Genomic DNA, 18102 nt, shown 5'->3' with positions numbered 1-18102 from the left:
CTACTGAGATTATAATAAAATCTGTAAGGCAATTCCCCTGCCTTTGATTCAGATGATTCAGAGTATCATGAACTATACAAACATGAAGGCTACATTACCAGAATTACTTATTGATGACTGTAGTTTATTTGACAGGAAATGTAGCAACAAATTAATCAATGCTGCTTTTAAATCTAGAGCATTTCATGACCATCATAGAGAGGCATGCATTCAGGCTCCGGGGGCACTAAGTGTTTCTCTGAGGATCAAGGCTCTCGCCAAATATCTTAAATGGCCCATCTCCCCAAAAGTTAAAGAAACTCATTTTAAGATAACCCACAACATTTATTCAACAAGTGCTTTTCTCAAGAACAGGTTTAGATTTGAAGTAGATCCCTGTGTCTTTTGTCATGAAGAAGAAGAAACACTGGAACACATGTTTTTTTATGCCCTGTGTCTCAGAAATTCTGGTCTGATATAAGAAGCTGGCTGTTGACTAAAATCAAGGACATTCCAACCCTTGACATCCTTCACGTTATGTTTTATATGGACAATATGAATTCATCTGTCTCTGTTATGGTAAATATTGTTTTGCTTCTGGGTAAATATCATCTTCACTGTTGTAAGTGGAGAAATGTGAAGCCCTCCTTTAATTGGTTTTAAAGTGACTTCAAGCTGTACTATCTGTCACTCAGTAAGACAAATTCCAATTCACTTGCCAGAATGATCAGTGCTGACTTTTCTCATTTTTTGTTATTCTAATTTTGTTTTTTGGACTACAAGGCTATTGTTCCTTTTTCTCAAGTATATGCCTGGACTCATGCACAGTTTTTCTTCTCAACTCCCCCTTTCCTTTAGTTTTTAGTTTATTTTTTTATCTGTTTCTTTTCTCACGAATGTCATTTTGCTTGTATTCCTGCAATGTGGCTTAACATACATTCTGTACTGTAATCCTCTACGAGATGTTGTATGCTACATACGTTCTGTTTAATCGTTAAATAAAAAATAAAATTAAATTAAAAAAAACAAACAGCGCGCTGGCGGATCAACTCTTCATATCTATGGTGTGTTCACTTCCCCCACATTGTTTCATGTCTATGGTGTGTTCACTTCCCCCACATTGTTTCATGTCTATGGTGTGTTCACTTCCCCCACATTGTTTCATGTCTATGGTGTGTTCACTTCCCCCACATTGTTTCATGTCTATGGTGTGTTCACTTCCCCCACATTGTTTCATATCTATGGTGTGTTCACTTCCCCCACATTGCTTCATATCTATGGTGTGTTCACTTCCCCCACATTGCTTCATATCTATGGTGTGTTCACTTCCCCCACATTGCTTCATATCTATGGTGGGTTCACTTCCCCCACATTGTTTATATCTGTGGTGTGTTCACTTCCCCCACATTGCGTTCTCAGTCTGCTGTGTGCGGTTGCCGTGGTAAGATGACCAGTTTAAGCTCCGCTAGCAAAATGCTAATTAAGTTTAACCTCCGTGCTGAATAAATTGCTTTGTGTTTTTAGCATTATCTGGAGGTTACCACGTGCACGACTGTGAGAGTAATACCAGTGAGTTTTACCAGCTCCTGCAAATAAGCGGCGGATTTGATGCCAATAGGGAGGATGCTCCCAGTTTGATTATCTACACAATGCAAGAGAGAGTACACAACCACTACACATGCTATAAGTGGAATTCTTCATACACACCTATGGGCTGTAAGGGGATGTGTGGTTTCCAGATGACATCCAGCAGTCTGCGCTGACGATCGATCTCCTCCTGGTACTGGACGATGGTTTTTTCAAACTCTGTGAATATTTCTCCAGCAGCAGCAGCTAGTCTGTCGCTGATCAACTCTCTCAGATACTCAACTGAACACATCGTTACTTTCTCGCTCTGATATTTCTCATTCATACTATAATACAGCCGTTTTATAGCTCAGTCCACACAGCAGTGAAGCTAACTCTGCTCATGCTTCTTTGTTTACATCCGCCGGGTGTCACATTGTGAAGTTCCGGCAGAAACACTGACTTACTTTCTTCTTCCTCATTGAATTGGGCGGACTAGACGCATCACTGGCGTATTGCTGCCACCTACTGGATGTTACTCATAGTCCTTAGAATCCTCCATATTTTCTTATGCAGTCCTGTGGTCATGAGAAAGTTCAGAAGTTTCTTCATATTTGTCCACTCCTCCATGTTAAGTAGAAAGCAAAGATTAAAAACTGTTCGTCCAGCTGCTCCTAGTCTCTAATGTTTCTTCTGTTGGCATGAGTCGAGCTTACACTTCAGAAGAACATTTCTCACAGTTTCTAGTTCACCACACTCACAGTTCCTGTCTCTGTGCTTCCCAATCAAAGCCAGTCCACTTTTCAGACTGCAGTGTCTGAGTCTTAGCCAGGTTAGAACAATTGAGTCTCTTCTTGCACCACTGAAGTGCCTTCTTACTTTTCCCATTTTAACTTGAATAGCTAAATCAGTCCCCCTCTTCTTTTGTTTCCTGAACCCTCTGCCATATTTCTTTGACGAGTTTGTTAATGACAGAGTCATAATCTGACTCTCTGAGTGCTAAATCAAATTCTATTCTTTCCTCCTTGGTTGCTCTTTGTGCCAAGCTATCTGCTTCCTCATTGCCCTCCACACCACATGTGCTGGAACCCAAATAAAACCACCTCACACCCTGCTCTGTGGATTTGAAACAGTGCTTGAAATATTTCTAATAGAAAATTGTCTGGATCTGGAGTTTGCTTCTTTATTGATGTCAACACGGCTGATGAATCGCTACATAATTCTGACCAGTTTGTTTGTCAACGGTGATAACAGCTGACTGTCTGTCTTCTCTTTCTCTTTTACAGAGGTTTTAGATGGATTGTTGTGAATTTACAGCTGCTGTTTTTTACAGATACTTTTTAGGGGAGTAGAACCAGCATGTTTGCCAACAAAGCTTTTTGACTTAACGTAACCAATGATTATCTGTCCAAGTGAGAACATTAACAAAATACATGAGGATCTCCTAAGTATAAAAGAGCTGAAACAAAGTGAAACCAAAGCTATAGAGTTTAAGAGAACATTTACCTTTGACTGTGACCATTTTCAGAGCAGTTAGTAGTACCTATATTTGTAACAGTTTTTATTCAGCAATTCTCCTTTTGTTATTTCTTATTGGTGACATGATAAAATATAAACTCCTGGGCATTAGAAAGTTAATATGTGGGGCAGCATATGATGGCTTTAGCAGTAGATATATGACGGTCGGACCTTGAACTGGCACGTCTACAGATATAGACATATGATAATAGCTGTCTTTGTCTTTGAGTGATGCCATGTTGACACTGACACTTTAAATAAATCTCATTCAGTTTTGTTTTGAACACGATTGTGTTCAAAGGTAGATCCAGCCGACCCCCTACCGAACCGCCCTTCTTTTTTATTCTGTTGTTGAAATCAAGTTGCTGCATTTGTGACTTTTGGAAGTTTCTTTTGCATTAACATTTTTTCCACTAAAGTCCCCACTTGTACCAAAGGTAGGTACAGGTAGATGTAATATTTTAAAATTATTTTCAAAAATCTTACTTATTTTAAAAAGGTGACTGTAATGCTGAATAATATCTTGGTTGTCTACGCTTACTTCAGGGCCTGTAAAGCACCTCAGAGTTTCATCTCCACAGAATGACCAATTATTATTATTATTATTATGAGCAGATTAAAGGAAAACCAGTAGATGATCAGGTTCTCTAACGAGGCTCAAATTGTTCATTTTCAATGTTTTTTTTTTTAAAAAAAGCTTTAATAATCTCATAAGACATCGTAGTACATGTTTTGCTGAGACCAGAGTTTGACCCTGCTCTGTCCTCAGAGCTTGGTTGCCCAAGTTGGTTGTTCTCACGCCTGTTCCTCTTTGTCTTATGGCTTTTGACATCCCACCCCTCCCTAACTCAGAAGTAAAACAGAATTGCAGGGAAGGACACTGCCATTCTGTCTTCAGGAGCACAAGTACTCAGCCATTTCAGGTCTCACTTACCGCTGCCGCCGGCTTGAGGAACCGCGTACCCCTGGACATCCAACATTTTCTGAGCCATGGTGAGTTCTATTCCCCTTTTGCGGCCTACAGAGGCCTAGTCCCATTTATATATAAAGAAGACTCCAACCTCCTCTTCTCATTGGTTCTCATTCGCCCTTCCCCTCACACCTCATTGGATGACCCTAGGGCCGGATTTTTATTATTATCCCTGTTATAAATCATTTTTGAAACTATCCTTTCCGGCATTTTTAAATTCGTCATTTCTTTTTATTAAAACATAAAAACTACAAATATGGCGGATGAGGGAGGAACTCTATGACGTGGCCATCTCTCATTGGACCCCATAACATAGCCCGCCTTATGACGTGGCAGTTTCTGATTGGGACCTGTCAAAATTTGATGAGAAGTGTCCAATTATACTCTCTTGCATGTATCAAATTGTGTGTTTTATGTTCCCTGTTCCCCTCCCCCTCTCTACCTGTCTCTACCCCTCTTCTGTCCCTCTCAACCCGCCCGATCAGCAGCAGATGGTTCCCCCACATAAAGAGTCGGGTTCTGTTCACGTTTTTTTTCCTTGTTAAAAGGGTGTTTTTCTTGCAACTGTTGCCTTTGGGCTGCTCTGGGGTTTCAGGCATATGGGTTCTATAAAGCATCTTGAGATAATTTCACTGTAATTGGCGTTATATAAATAAAATAGAATTGAATTAAATTGGTTATGTCTTTGATATCTGACTCAGAGATATTCTTGCTGGGGATCTTCAAGGTTACATTCATTACGAAAACTTGTAAACATTCATCTGTTTGAAAACATTCAAAACATTTCATGAAGCAATCATAGAGCTGTAGACGTTTTATCACAACTTTATTTCACATCCAGATCTCCTCTGCTGCAGTGACACACTCTGTTGTGTCCTACTGTCACAATGTCTCTGTATCTCGTTGCCTCCTTTTACTTGAAAGATGGCAGAGCTCAAGCTGAGTGGATTCCAGCAGTACGTTCACACCTGAACAGCCATGTTCTCTCAGCAGGATGTGAAAATGTTCCAAACAGCTTCACAATATCTCCAATCACTGCTCTGCTGATGAAGGATGTCATGATAGCAGAAATGTAGCAGTCTGTACCAATTAGGCTTGTCACGAGAACCGATACTTCGGTACCAAGTCGGTACTAAGATTCAGAAAATGTGACGGTACTGACTTTTCTAGACTCCCCAAAGTACCGTAGGTACCGAGGAGCCAGATCTGGCCGCTTCTTTAGCGTTGTTTTTTGGCTGTAAATGAGCGACTATCTGGCAACCGGGGTCTCCTCCCAGACGGACGTGTCCGGAAAACCTCCAGAGGAAGTCTCCCTGGAGGCATCCAAATCAGATGGCCAAACCATCTCAACTGGCTCCTTTCGATGCGAAGGAGCAGCGGCTCTACTCCGAGCTCCCTCCGGATGTCTGGGCTCCTCGCCCTATCTCTAAGGCTGAGTCCAGCCACTCTACGGAGGAAGCTCATTTCGGCCGCTTGTATCCGCGATCTTGTTCTTTGGGTCACTACCCAAAGCTCATGACCATAGGTGAGGGTAGGAACGTAGATGGATGGTAAATCGAGAGCTTCACCTTACGGCTCAGCTCCCTCTTCACCACAACAGTTCGGTACAACGCCCGCATTACTGCTGACGCCGCACCAATCCGCCTGTCCATCTCTCCCGAATAATTCGATTACAAAATATCCTCGGGGCAAACTGTGTGCCTCGAAGCCTCGTTTAATATATAAATATATCTAAAATATATATACGGACTACTATACAGCTCAGGGTGTTTGACACAGACGGTCATTTCTGTGGCACAACGTGCCTGCTACCTCCGCTGCTGCGCGGCTTGTAAAATCATGAAGGAAGAGAAAAGAGAATGACAGAAAGGACAGAGTCCACACAGGGGATTTTTTTATATTTACCGTGGTATCGAGTGGTATCAAGTATCGTAGAATTTAAGTGGTATTGGTATCAACTACTAAATTTCTGGTATCGTGACAAGCCGAGTACCAATACCATATCCATCCAGACATTCAGTTTGGTTCTTCTGCCTGCTCCACCACCACCACAGTCCAGACTACATCTGGTCTGATCATCAAGGATTGCTTACATACTTCCTCACAATTGTTGTTGAAGCACAGTCTAAAGGTGCTTTAAATCTAAAACATCTACTTTTAACCTCTACCAATTCTTCCATGTTGTTTCAAGCTTAGTTCTGACATTATGTTTCCAACAAATGTTTCAGGATCATGACTTCTCAGCTATGTGGATTCTCATGTGGGCTTTTAATCGATACCTACGATTGAAGCTTTTTCCACAGGTTTCACAAGAATACGGCTTCTCACCTGTGTGACATGTCATGTGTTCAATCAAAGAGATCCGATGACTGAAGCTTTTTCCACAGGTTCCACAAGAATATGGCTTCTCACCTGTGTGAAGTCTCATGTGGGCAGTCAAATAGGTCCGTTGACTGAAGCTTTTTCCACAGGTTTCACAAGAATACGGCTTCTCACCTGTGTGACGTCTCATGTGGTAAGTCAAATAGGTCCGACGACTGAAGCTTTTTCCACACATTCCACAAGAATATGGCCTCTCACCTGTGTGACATCTCATGTGAGCAGTCAAACGGTCCTGTCGACTGAAGCTTTTTTCACATGTGCCACAAGAAAATGGCTTTTCCATTTTGTGAACTGCCATGTGCCTTCTCTGTGTTGATGAATCAGAAAATCTTTTTCCACAAGTGTTACAAACATACGGCTTCTCACCTGTGTGACATCTCATGTGTTTAGTCAAAGAGTCCCGTAGACTGAAGCTTTTCCCACAGGTTCCACAAGAATACGGCTTCTCACCTGTGTGGGTTCTGCGATGTATGGATAAACTTGATTTATGCCTGAAAGATTTTCCACAGACCTTGCATGTTGCAGGTTTTCTTGCCTTGTCATTATCAGACTGTCTCGCTGACGTTGGAGCATTGTCTACATCATTACTGTGACTGCTGTCACTCTGATGTCTTGGTTTCTGCTCCATACATCTAGTTGATCCTGAGTCTACATCCTTGCATCCTTTCTGATTTGGGCTCTCAGCTACACAAGAGATGTGAAACAGGAGCTGATCATTGTTTGGTTTTGGTTCACTGTGGTCACTTTCCTCATCAGCAGGAGTCACCTCAAATGCATCAGTCTCCTGTTTCAATCCAATTAACTCTTCCTCCTGGCTGGAGCAGAGTTCATCCTGTTCAACTTTAATTTGTGGTAACCCTGGGTTTAATTGGTTCAGACTGGTGCACAATTCTTCCTGTTTCATTTTAATTTGAGAAATCTCTGGATTGGATTGGTCCAGACTGGTGCAGAGTCCTTCCTGTTCCACTTTAATTTGAGAAAACTCTGGGTTCGATTGGTCCAGACTGGTGCACAATTCTTCCTGTTCCATTTTAATTTGAGAAAACTCTGGGTTTGATTGGTCCAGACTGGTGCACAATTCTTCCTGTTCCATTTTAATTTGAGAAATCTCTGGATTTGATTGGTCCAGACTGGTGCACAATTCTTCCTGTTCCATTTTAATTTGAGAAATCTCTGGGTTTGATTGGTCCAGACTGGTGCACAATTCTTCCTGTTCCATTTTAATTTGAGAAATCTCTGGATTTGATTGGTCCAGACTGGTGCACAATTCTTCCTGTTCCATTTTAATTTGAGAAATCTCTGGGTTTGATTGGTCCAGACTGGTGCACAATTCTTCCTGTTCCATTTTAATTTGAGAAAACTCTGGGTTTGATTGGTCCAGACTCGTGCAGAGTTCCTCCTGCTGATCTTTAATCCGTAGAGGCTCTGGGTCCTCATGGTCCACCATGGAGTTTCTCTCCTGGTCATGGGGCTGATGGTCACACAGTCTTCTCATTCTCACAGACATACGACTGTGGGAGCTCTGGAGGGACAAAGAGACAAAAGATAATGGTTAAGGCCCTGTCATACTCTAGCGTATAGAGCCAGTGTATGAGGATCGTATCGAATATTGCGTATCGAATACCCTGTATTGCACTCTTGTACTCCCATACCTCACATATTGTATGGAGGTGTGGGGGAACACTTACCAGTGCACAATACATGCTTTAGTCATGTTACAGAAAAGAGCTGTACGGATCATTCATTAGGCTGGTTTTCTTGAAGATACCCACAACCTTTTTATCCAATCAAAGTTGCTAAAATTTAAAGATCTTGTAAAATACATCATTAATCTTATACAAAGCATTCAACAATTTTTTTTTGCCACAAAACGTACAACAGTTCTTCAGAATAAAAGAAACAGTTCATAATTTAAGAGGATTTGGAAACTTTATCATACCAAGTACTAAAAACACTCGTAAATGGTTTTGTGTGTCTGTATGTGGAGTGAAGCTGTGGAACAGCCTGGAAACGCAACACAAGCAATGCCAAAGTATTCATAGTTTTAAACGACAATATAAACATAAAGTCTGGTCACAGTATATTGAAAAAGGGTCTTGATTCTTTACCTGTGTTATCAAGTGTGTCTTGTTGTTTCCTTACTGTCGTTGGTATATTGTCCATTGTTGGCATACATGTGTGTATATATGGATATGTAGATGTGTGCATGTATGTATGTATGCTTATGTATGCATTTATTCATACAATCACTACTCTGAATCCTGTGTTATACCTTTTGGTATGTATATTTCCTTACCATCGTTGGTATGTAACTGTTGTTGCTATTTAACTGCTTTGCTATTATCTAGGGTTAATTGCATGAAAATTCAATATTTGTCATGCATTTCCTATCTAATGCATAACTTATGTCTATAGATAACTTGTTTATTTTGAATTCCTTTTCTTTACTTATAGGAAGTGAAAATTTTGAATCTAAGTAAAGGGGACGGGGGTGGGATTAAATAAGTTCTCTTCCTCCCACTCCCTTTCAGGCATCAGAACCTACTGTTGTAATACCTACTGTAGCATTGTTGTTGCTGTACGGAAATAACAATATATCTGTATGTATAAAATGCGGTTCTATTGTATATAGTTGCCTGAAATGAAATAATAAATAAAAAAATAATAATAAAAAATAATATTTAGAAAAAAATTTTATACGCACAACTTTTCAGGGTATGAGGTCGATTTTTGGTTAATGACCGTTAGAGTAACGTGGGCCTAGTGTACAGTCAGCATATGAGTAGCGTACGCATAGCGTATGTCAGCGTATGTGATGTGATGTGTATTTGAGTTGGACGTATACCGACGTATGAGTACCGTATATCAGCGTACCTCCGACGTATGAGAAACGTATGCGGAACGTCAGCCTAACGTCTCATTCTACGCCTTCTTCTTCTGTGTCTAGCATACTTAACAGCCAACTGTAACAAATCTTGGTGATGTTGCAGCACAGCAACCTCCATCTCTGTCACACTCTAGCGTATAGAGCCAGCATATGAGGAATGTATGGACTCTTTGGGCATATGCTGACATATGCTGAAACACGCTAGGGGTATGTTGGAATACGTTTCTAGTACGCTGAGGTACGTCAGTGTACGTTGATGCCCAAAAAATTTTTTGAACATGCACAAAAATTTTCAGTGTATGCCGACGTATGAATTTTACGCTCCTCATACATTCCTCATAGGCTGAACACGTTAGAGGTACGCTGAAGGTACGTTACTCATACGTCGAGTACGTTTCTCATACACTAAAACTGAGTAGGTCAGGAAACCTAGCGTTAGAGGAGCGTATAATGAACGTGTATCTGACGTGCGTCTAACGAATGGCTAACGTTATGATGGTAGTTCTAACGACAATCTAATGTATTCAACTTATGCCTAATATGTTCTGAGCGCACAGCCAACTTATCCCATGCGTATTACATGTGTATTTCCAGCGTATGGGGGGTATATAAAGTCTCACATTTCCAAATCTGTATCAGTTTGTACCAGCAGTTCAGAGATAGAGGTTGCTGTGCTGCAACATCACCAAGATTTGTTACAGTTGGCAGTTGAGTATGCTAGACACAGAAGAAGAAGGCGTAGGATGAGACGTTAGGCTGACGTTCCGCATACGTTTCTCATACGTTGGAGGTACGCTGATATACGCTACTCATATGTCGGTATACGACCAACTCAAATACACATCACATCATATACGCTGACATATGCTACTCATACGTTGACAGTACGCTAGGCTCACGTTACTCTAACGGTCATTAACCGAAAATCGACCTCATACGCTGAAAAGTTGTGCGTAAAAACAATTTTTCGAAATATTCGATACATTCCTCATACGCTGGCTCTATACGCTAGAGTGTGACAGGGCCTTTACTACTGTGATGATGAGAGAACACACATCTGTCACTTTGTCCAGGACTGGCTGTCTCCAACAAAATCAGCTCAAGAGTCGAATGTTTGACGCAAATGAATTTTATGGTTTATATTTGAAATCTAGGAGCCATGACACAGCAGCAGGAATGATAGAAGCATCTCCAAATGAGTGAACATTTCTATGAACACGTTGTTCCACAGTGGATACAGGATCACAAAGATTCTAATGGTAAACACCACTGGGTACTTTTCTACACACCAAACAGACAGGTTTGATGGGGATCAAGTGAAATCTGTCTGAGTTAAGCTGCTGTCCTCTTCAGCCTTCAAACCTGTCAGGACATTTGGATTTTAATGTTTAGTGTCTGGCACTAAGAAAAACACAAACTTTTTTTTTCTCCTTGTAGCAGACAGCATAGGACACACATCTTCAAAAGACTAAGAAAAGTTTATTATGGTACTAAGTGTTGACAGAAGGACCAAGCTAGGTGAAGCAGTGAGAGGTAGATGGAATGAAAAAAAACATACAGTGCCTATCATAAGTATTCACCCCCTTTGATGTTTTACCCTTTTATTGCTTTCATAAATCAATCATGGTCAATAAAATTGAGCTTTTTTGACAAAAAAAATTATTGGAAAAAATCTCTAATGTCAAAATGAAAATAGATTTCTATAAAGTGACGTTAATGAAAGAAAATTATATAAATAAAAATAATTGTTTGCATAATTATTCACCCCCTTTTTAATTTAAGGGTCTAATTCAATAGAGGTCCATCAAATTGTTGCCAATAGTCTCACAATTAGTGAAATGAAGATCACCTGAGTGGTGTGGGTGTGTTTCAAGTGATTGAGTTGTAAAACAGCTGTCTGAAGGGTCCAGAGAGTGGTTGATCAGTATTCCTGGCTACCATTACACCATGAAGACAGAAGAACACTCTAAGCAACTCAGGGAAAGGGTTATTGAGAAGTACAATTCAGGGGATGGTTACAAAAAATTTCCAAGGCACTGAACATCCCCCGGAGTTCAGTGAAATCATTATCAAGAAATGGAAGGAATATGGCACTTGTGTGAATCTGCCTAGATCAGGCCGCCCTCGTAAACTGAGTGACACTACAAGTAGGAGACTAGTGAGAGAAGCCACCAAGACCCTACAACTACTCTGAAGGAGTTACAAGCTTCAGCTGCTGAGATGGGAGAGACTGTGCATGTAGCAACTGCTGCCCGGGTTCTTCACCGGTCAAAGCTTTATGGGAGAGTGGCAATGAGAAAGCCACTGTTGAAGAAAAGTCATATTAGATCTGGACTAGAGTTTGCCAAAAAGCACGTGGAAGACTCCATGGTCAAGTGGAAGAAGATTCTTTGGTCTGATGAGACCAAAATTGAGCTTTTTGGCCATCAGACAAGACGTCATGTTTGGCGGAAACCAAACACTGCACATCACCAAAAACACACCATCCCACTGTGAAGCATGGTGGTGGCAGCATCATGCTGTGGGGATGTTTCTCAGCAACTGGACCTGGAAGGCTTGTAAAGATAGAGGGCAGAATGAATGCTGCAAAATACACTGAAATCCTGGGGGACAATCTTTTTCAGTCTGCAAGAGAACTACGTCTTGGGAGAAGATTTATTTTCCAGCAAGACAGTGATCCAAAACATACTGCAAAAGCTACACAGGAATGGTTAAAAAAGAACAAGGTAAATGTTCTGGAGTGGCCGAGTCAAAGCCCAGACCTCAATCCTATAGAGAATTTGTGGCTGGACTTGAAAAGGGCTGTTCATGCCCGATACCCGCGCAACCTGACAGAGGTTGGGCAGTTTTGCAAAGAAGAATGGAGCAAAATTGCAGTGGACAGATGTGCAAGACTGATTGAGACCTATCCACACAGACTCACTGCTGTGATTGCAGCCAAAGGTGCATCTACTAAATACTAGGGATAGGTATCGCTAGGTTTTTCATGAATCCGATTCCGGTTATGCTTATCGATTCCGATTCCGATTCTTAATACGATTATCGTATTAAGGAATCGTTTGGCACCGGAATCGATAAGCAGAACCGGAATCGGATTCATGAAAAACTAACGATACCCATCCCTACTAAATACTGACTTGAAGGGGGTGAATAATTATGCAAACAATTATTTTCATTGATATAATTTTCTTTCATTGACATTACTTTATAGAAATCTGTTTTCACTTTGACATTAAAGAGTTTTTTCCAATAAATTTTTGTGTTAAAAAAGCAAAATTTTATTGACCATGATTGATTTATGAAAGCAATAAAAGAGTAAAACATCAAAGGAGTGAATACTTATGATAAGCACTGTACCGCCCTGTTGGATCACAGTGCCACCGACTATCCTCTATTGCTTGGAGCTTGCCAGGATGGAGAACAGTGTCCTTGGCAATGCCCTAGAGGGAGTACCAGAAGAATCAGAAGAAGAGGAGCAGGCCAGCAACTCCAATATTGAAAGCGCTGGTTACTGTACTGTTGATTTGACTCCTCAGTGAAACCCAACATGTTAATAGTGGAATGCAGTTGAACACATTACTTCTACACTCTCTAACTCTGTACGTGCGCTTTCTTTAGATCATGAATGATCTCTATACATGGAATTATGTCTCTGGACTGAAATGATGGAATGACTGAGTTCTCTGTCAGAGTTTTATTATTAAATTGTTTGACAACACAATGCAGTTGCTGTCAGTGTGGAGTAGTTCAGATAAACACTTCCAGCACCTCTGAACAGGAAACTTTGGTTCTTGCTTCCAGGATCAATCAACACAACGATCACGATTTTAAAACTCCACAAACATCAACTAACAGACACCATTAGGGCTGCACGATATATCAAAAAATATCGTTTTTGCAATAATGGTAAGTGCGATATCCTTATCGCAAAGTTGCGCGATAATTTTATGATTATTTAGATATAAAAATCATGCTTTTTGCATGCATAGACGTTTACTTGTGAGCAATTGAGCGCGACCTTAAACCCCCCTCCCCCCACCCCAAATAGCACTTTTGCTACCAGCGCCACAACACAACATGGCAGGACATGAGAAAGATGACTGTAACGAACAACTTGTGCCTAAAAAACAGCGCACCTCCAAAATTTGGGAGTACTACGGCTTTAGGAGACGGGACGAGTCACAGACGCAAGAACTTTGCAAGTCATGCCGAAAACTTGAGGCTACGTCGCGAGGAAACACTACAAATCTGCACAGCCACCTTGAACACAACCACAAGGAACTGCATGCCGTTTTCTTACAATCTAAAACACCACGAGCTACTCCCATGAAGGCAGACAAATGAAAGGCAAGCACACAGACAACAATTGGTGAAAGTTTTTCTTCTGTTACACCATATGAAAAAACTTCCAAGTGCCACCAAGGTTTAAATGCGGCCATTACACGTTATATCGTGAAATGCACACTCTCCATTAATGTCGTGTGCAAAGAAGGTTTTTTGGATACGCTGAAAGAATTCGACCGCAGATACCAAGTGCCATCAAAGAACTATTTACCAAGTCGCCATTCCACAGATGTACGAGGTATGCTTGGGGTCTGTAAAAGCGGAGCTGAATAATGTGGATTTCTTTGCAAGCACCACAGATTTATGGTCCAGTCGTACTACTGAGCCCTACATCAGTTTTACTGTTCACTTTCTCACAAACGACTTTGATCTGAAAACACGCTGCTTAGAAGTCTCCTACTTTCTGGACTCCCACACCAGTGAAAATATAGCGGCTGCCCTGTGGGATGTGTTGACGAACTGGGGGTTGCAAGAAGAGAAACAAGAGGCTATCACATCGGACAACGGCACTAATATCCAATATCGCAATATATGTCGATATCGCAGTTCTGGACACCCATATCGCACATATTTCCAACATCGTGCAGCCCTAGACACCATATTATGAGCCCATCCTCTCTTCCTCACAATGTGTCTCAGTTCACCGTTAACTATTCACCTGAACACTTCATGATGTTCTACATGTGTAGTGGAGTTAATGATTCCACTTGTCATCTCATATTACAGATTTGGTTTCCACAGTGACCACCGGATACGGCGTGGACGCACAACGTCAGGGCCCTGCAGACTTGGGGTGTGTTCCATAGATATGAAGAGTAGATAGGCCACGCCCCTCTGAGCGGTGTGCCGATGGAGACACTAAGCTTGTGGGGGCAAAGTTTCAGTGTTTTCCACTGGTGTGGACGGCATGAAAACTAAAACAAGAAGAATGCCGTCTCATTGTGCTGCATTTAATTGCACACTATGTCGAACGATCAAGACAAGGAAACTTGGAATAACTTTCCACAGGTAAGAATAGTTTTTGGCTCTTCTTTCATAATTAAATCTTGTTGAGAGTCTCTGAGAGCTAACTAGTTAGCCGCTAGCAAAACACTAACAAGCTAACAGCTGGACAACCAAATACCAGACGGTTAATAGTAGCTGTAGTATAGCTGTACAAGCAGTAGTAGTAATACCAAAAGTTCAAGCAGCAGCAGTAGTATAAATAGCTGTTAGTCATAGAAGTAGTATCAGCATGTGTAATAGTATTACAAGTTGTAGTAGCAGAGACGGTATTACTACTAGCAGTAGTTGGTGTATTACCACTACTACTAGTAGTAATAATAATAATACATCAAATTTATATAGGGCTTTTTAGGACACTCAAAGACGCTTTACAAGACAGACAGATAAGCAGACAGATAGTAGTGGCATTACTATTAATACCACCAATACTACCAATAGTAGTTATGAAGCCAAACTCATATATATCCAGATTAGAATCTATGTTATTTCTCCAAACCCATTTTATGATTGGGATTACAAGCAATTCTTTAGGACTGCTCTCAAATAGCCTAATTGAAATGTTACCAAACAATGTTATATTTATCAAATTAAATAGCTTTGGTCTCCAGTGTAATGGCTAATTCAGTTCTTTGTACTTAATTTATTAGCATGATTTCTTTATAAATACCAGTCCCTCCAGGAATTCACGATGTTGCGATCGCGCGAATTCACGCAAAATCAACTAATCTCCTTGAATTTTGCGCGGCCTTGCAATTTTGTCCAATCACCGCAACTTTCCCGCAACTTTGGCCCGCCTCCCGTGAGTTCCACCAATCATAGCAGCTCCCAGCGCAAACGTAATACATGTACGTCACTGAATTCACTTCCTGTTTATGGTTTGAAGATGCAGACATGTGTGATACTAATGTCTCTCATTTACCAACAAAAATTACTGCTGAAGACCGTGATAAACAATTAATTCACGGACGTTCTTCACCAAAGCAGAGCCAAACTGTTTTACACCCGTGCAATACTGTGGTGGAAAACAAAAAAAGAAAAAAAATCATCAATTGACACACACTTTTTAAAAAAACATGAAACCTATTAGAACGGCTGAAATGATCAGACAACAGACCACATAAATCACCATGATGGAAACTGTTGCATCCAGATCTGTTAGAGCACTGAAAGAATGAAGATAAATTAGATTAATTATTCCACCAAAGAACACGGCAGTTATGTGACGATCAGCGTGTGTGAATCCTTCCTCTGTTACCAACATCACTCAAAAACAGACTCAGGGATTTAAATGAAGTTTTCAGGGTCGGTCAGAAATGACACAAGGACCAAATGATTAGACTTCAGCAGTGATACGGCTTAAAGTTTGGATCCACGGATTTGTTAAGGATTTATAGCGGCACGGAGTCTGATAGCGCCACGGTAACCATGGCAACAAGTGAACGCTACCTCAGCGGCCTGCTGACGATCACATGATTGTGAGCCTACAACAAATCTACCACTGTGGACGTATTGGAAATGACACAAGAACAACTGATTAAATTGTGGGGGTGTTTCTGAGTCCCATCAATTCCTGTCGCCAGCTACATATTTAGATCACGTGATTCGGTATGTACACATGCAGAACACACACCAGTCTGCGCTCTCTCAGTGCTGTTCTTGTTAATTGACGTGACAAGCCGTGAGTGTGAGTGTGAGTGTGTGTGTGTGTGTGTACTTGTACTTGCTACATTGTGAGGACCATTTTCTGCATTTAACTATCAAAGGGAGGACATTTTTACAAAGTGAGGACATTTTTACAAAGTGAGGACATTTTGGCCGGTCCTCACTTTGAAACAGCCATGTTTGAGGGTGAAGACTTGTTTTTAGAGAACAGCTATGAATTGAGGTTTGGTTAGGGTTAGGGTAAGGATTAAGTTTAGGCGATCAGTTGTGATGGTTAAGGTTAGGGTAAGGCTCTAGGAAATGCATTACACCTATGGATGTCCTCACTAAGATAGAAGTACAAGATTGTGTGTGTGCGTGTGTGTGTGTGTGAACACGTGTGTGCCAGGAAGTGAAATTAATTTTTTAAGCCACTGACAGATATGTCCAAATATGATTCATTCAATCGCAAATTATCATTTTGTGCCTTAAATCTACCATCCACGTCATGTTAAACCAGTATCTGGCTGCTGCTTATTTCCCACCATGGTGTGCCAGCTTTTGTGGAAATGGGTTGGAACGCAAAATAATCAATTTCGGAATAAATATTGTCAATTACACTGTTGAAAGAAAGCTGGAAAAAATGCAGCTTTTTAGAAGTTGTCACTATCTCCTGCAATTTCATCACAATAATATGCTTAAAACATCGCAACTTTTATCACAATTTTTTAGAAAAGCTGCTGCGAATTCAGGCATTTTCGGCCGCAACAATCACGAAAAACGCCCACGAAATCCTGGAAGGACTGAAATATGTTGTTGTGTACATACTTATTTACTTCTCTGTCTACTTTTTCTTTATTATTCTTTTTCTTTACTTATTTACTTCTCTGTCTACTTTTTTCTTTACTCCATGTAGGTTTCCCAGAGACTATGGGTTGAGGAAGAAGTGGAAGCAGCTCTGAGGAGAGAGGGGTTTGCTGTAAATATATAACAGCCTCGAGAGAGAGATAAATAAAAAAAATTAATAATTCTGTTGTTTATTGTAAATGCAAATAAACTGTATCCTGTTCTAGTCTAGTTCCTTGTTATATGTATATAACAGCCTAGACAGATATAACATTTTCTACAAATCTAAGTATTTACATTTATATATGTAATGGCTGAACTGAAGACATTCCCTGGCCTCTGGACCTAAATAATAAGATAACTAAAATTGCAGATTACATTTGTAGGAAGCCTTTTTCAGTTCAAATATTCTCTATCAATAGCACATGTATTGACGTCGACAATAAACTAAACCACACGAAAATTGTTTGAAAAGTGAGCAGATTTTGATGTATTTTCAATGTGCATGCATTGCTTTGAATGGGAACTTTGCCCCCTCCAAGATGACTGCGGTCACGTCAGCCGTCTTTCGTTTTCACGTGGTCAAGCCAGCCGCTCCAAGATCTTATGTGCGCTCCTCGTACAGACTTTATGGTAAACACACAGAAACAATTGGAAAACTCAGCATAACTCACAAAAGCGCCTGGAAACTTCCAGTTTTCAAAATAAAACGGGAGAGTAAAAGAGGTGTGTGTCACAGAGCAGACTTAGATATACCATCCTGAGTTGAATTTGAGCCAATAGGTCACATGACCTGGGAGCTATTGAGCTAAAATTGCAAAATTTACAGTTAAATATTAATATAAAATATACAAAGTAACCAAATGGAATAAAATGTGGTGTGTCTTGATCAGTCTGTGTCATACTATAATCCTGAATACATTTGGAGTTTGTAGGTCACATGACCTGGAAGCTATTGAGCTAA

At 40.6% G+C, this 18102-nt stretch overlaps 2 protein-coding genes across 36 annotated transcripts in view; both read right to left on the bottom strand.

Annotated features, from left to right (window-relative positions):
• Nucleotides 1-18102, bottom strand: part of LOC110945586 (gastrula zinc finger protein XlCGF57.1-like) — a 156012-nt gene that overhangs the window by 80881 nt on the left and 57029 nt on the right. For 6 of the 34 annotated variants that reach the window (XM_051936876.1, XM_051936877.1, XM_051936878.1 and 3 more), the window contains exon 1: nt 1687-1828. The exons of 18 other annotated variants lie outside the window; for them this stretch is intronic. Coding sequence is in view for 4 of the 16 variants with exons in the window: in XM_051936907.1 (XP_051792867.1) it covers nt 6446-7922 (1477 nt within the window). In the remaining 12 variants the exon portion in view is untranslated. Of the gene's footprint in view, nt 1-1686; nt 1892-4842; nt 7938-18102 lie in introns of those variants that run through there. 10 more of the 34 variants (XR_007936886.1, XR_007936887.1, XR_007936888.1 and 7 more) reach the window with 7 other exon arrangements.
• slc2a12 (solute carrier family 2 member 12) overlaps nt 1-18102 on the bottom strand; it is a 163733-nt gene that overhangs the window by 112158 nt on the left and 33473 nt on the right. Inside the window, exon 1 of one of the 2 annotated variants that reach the window (XM_051936955.1) lies at nt 1687-1757. The exons of the other annotated variant lie outside the window; for it this stretch is intronic. The gene's annotated coding sequence lies outside the window, so the exon portion shown is untranslated. Of the gene's footprint in view, nt 1-1686; nt 1758-18102 lie in introns of those variants that run through there. 2 annotated transcript variants of the gene reach the window in all.

The sequence above is a fragment of the Acanthochromis polyacanthus genome, chromosome 16 (assembly GCF_021347895.1).
Source record: "Acanthochromis polyacanthus isolate Apoly-LR-REF ecotype Palm Island chromosome 16, KAUST_Apoly_ChrSc, whole genome shotgun sequence".
NCBI classification, from domain to species: Eukaryota; Metazoa; Chordata; class Actinopteri; family Pomacentridae; genus Acanthochromis; species Acanthochromis polyacanthus.
This window is presented reverse-complemented; position numbering and strand designations above follow the sequence as displayed.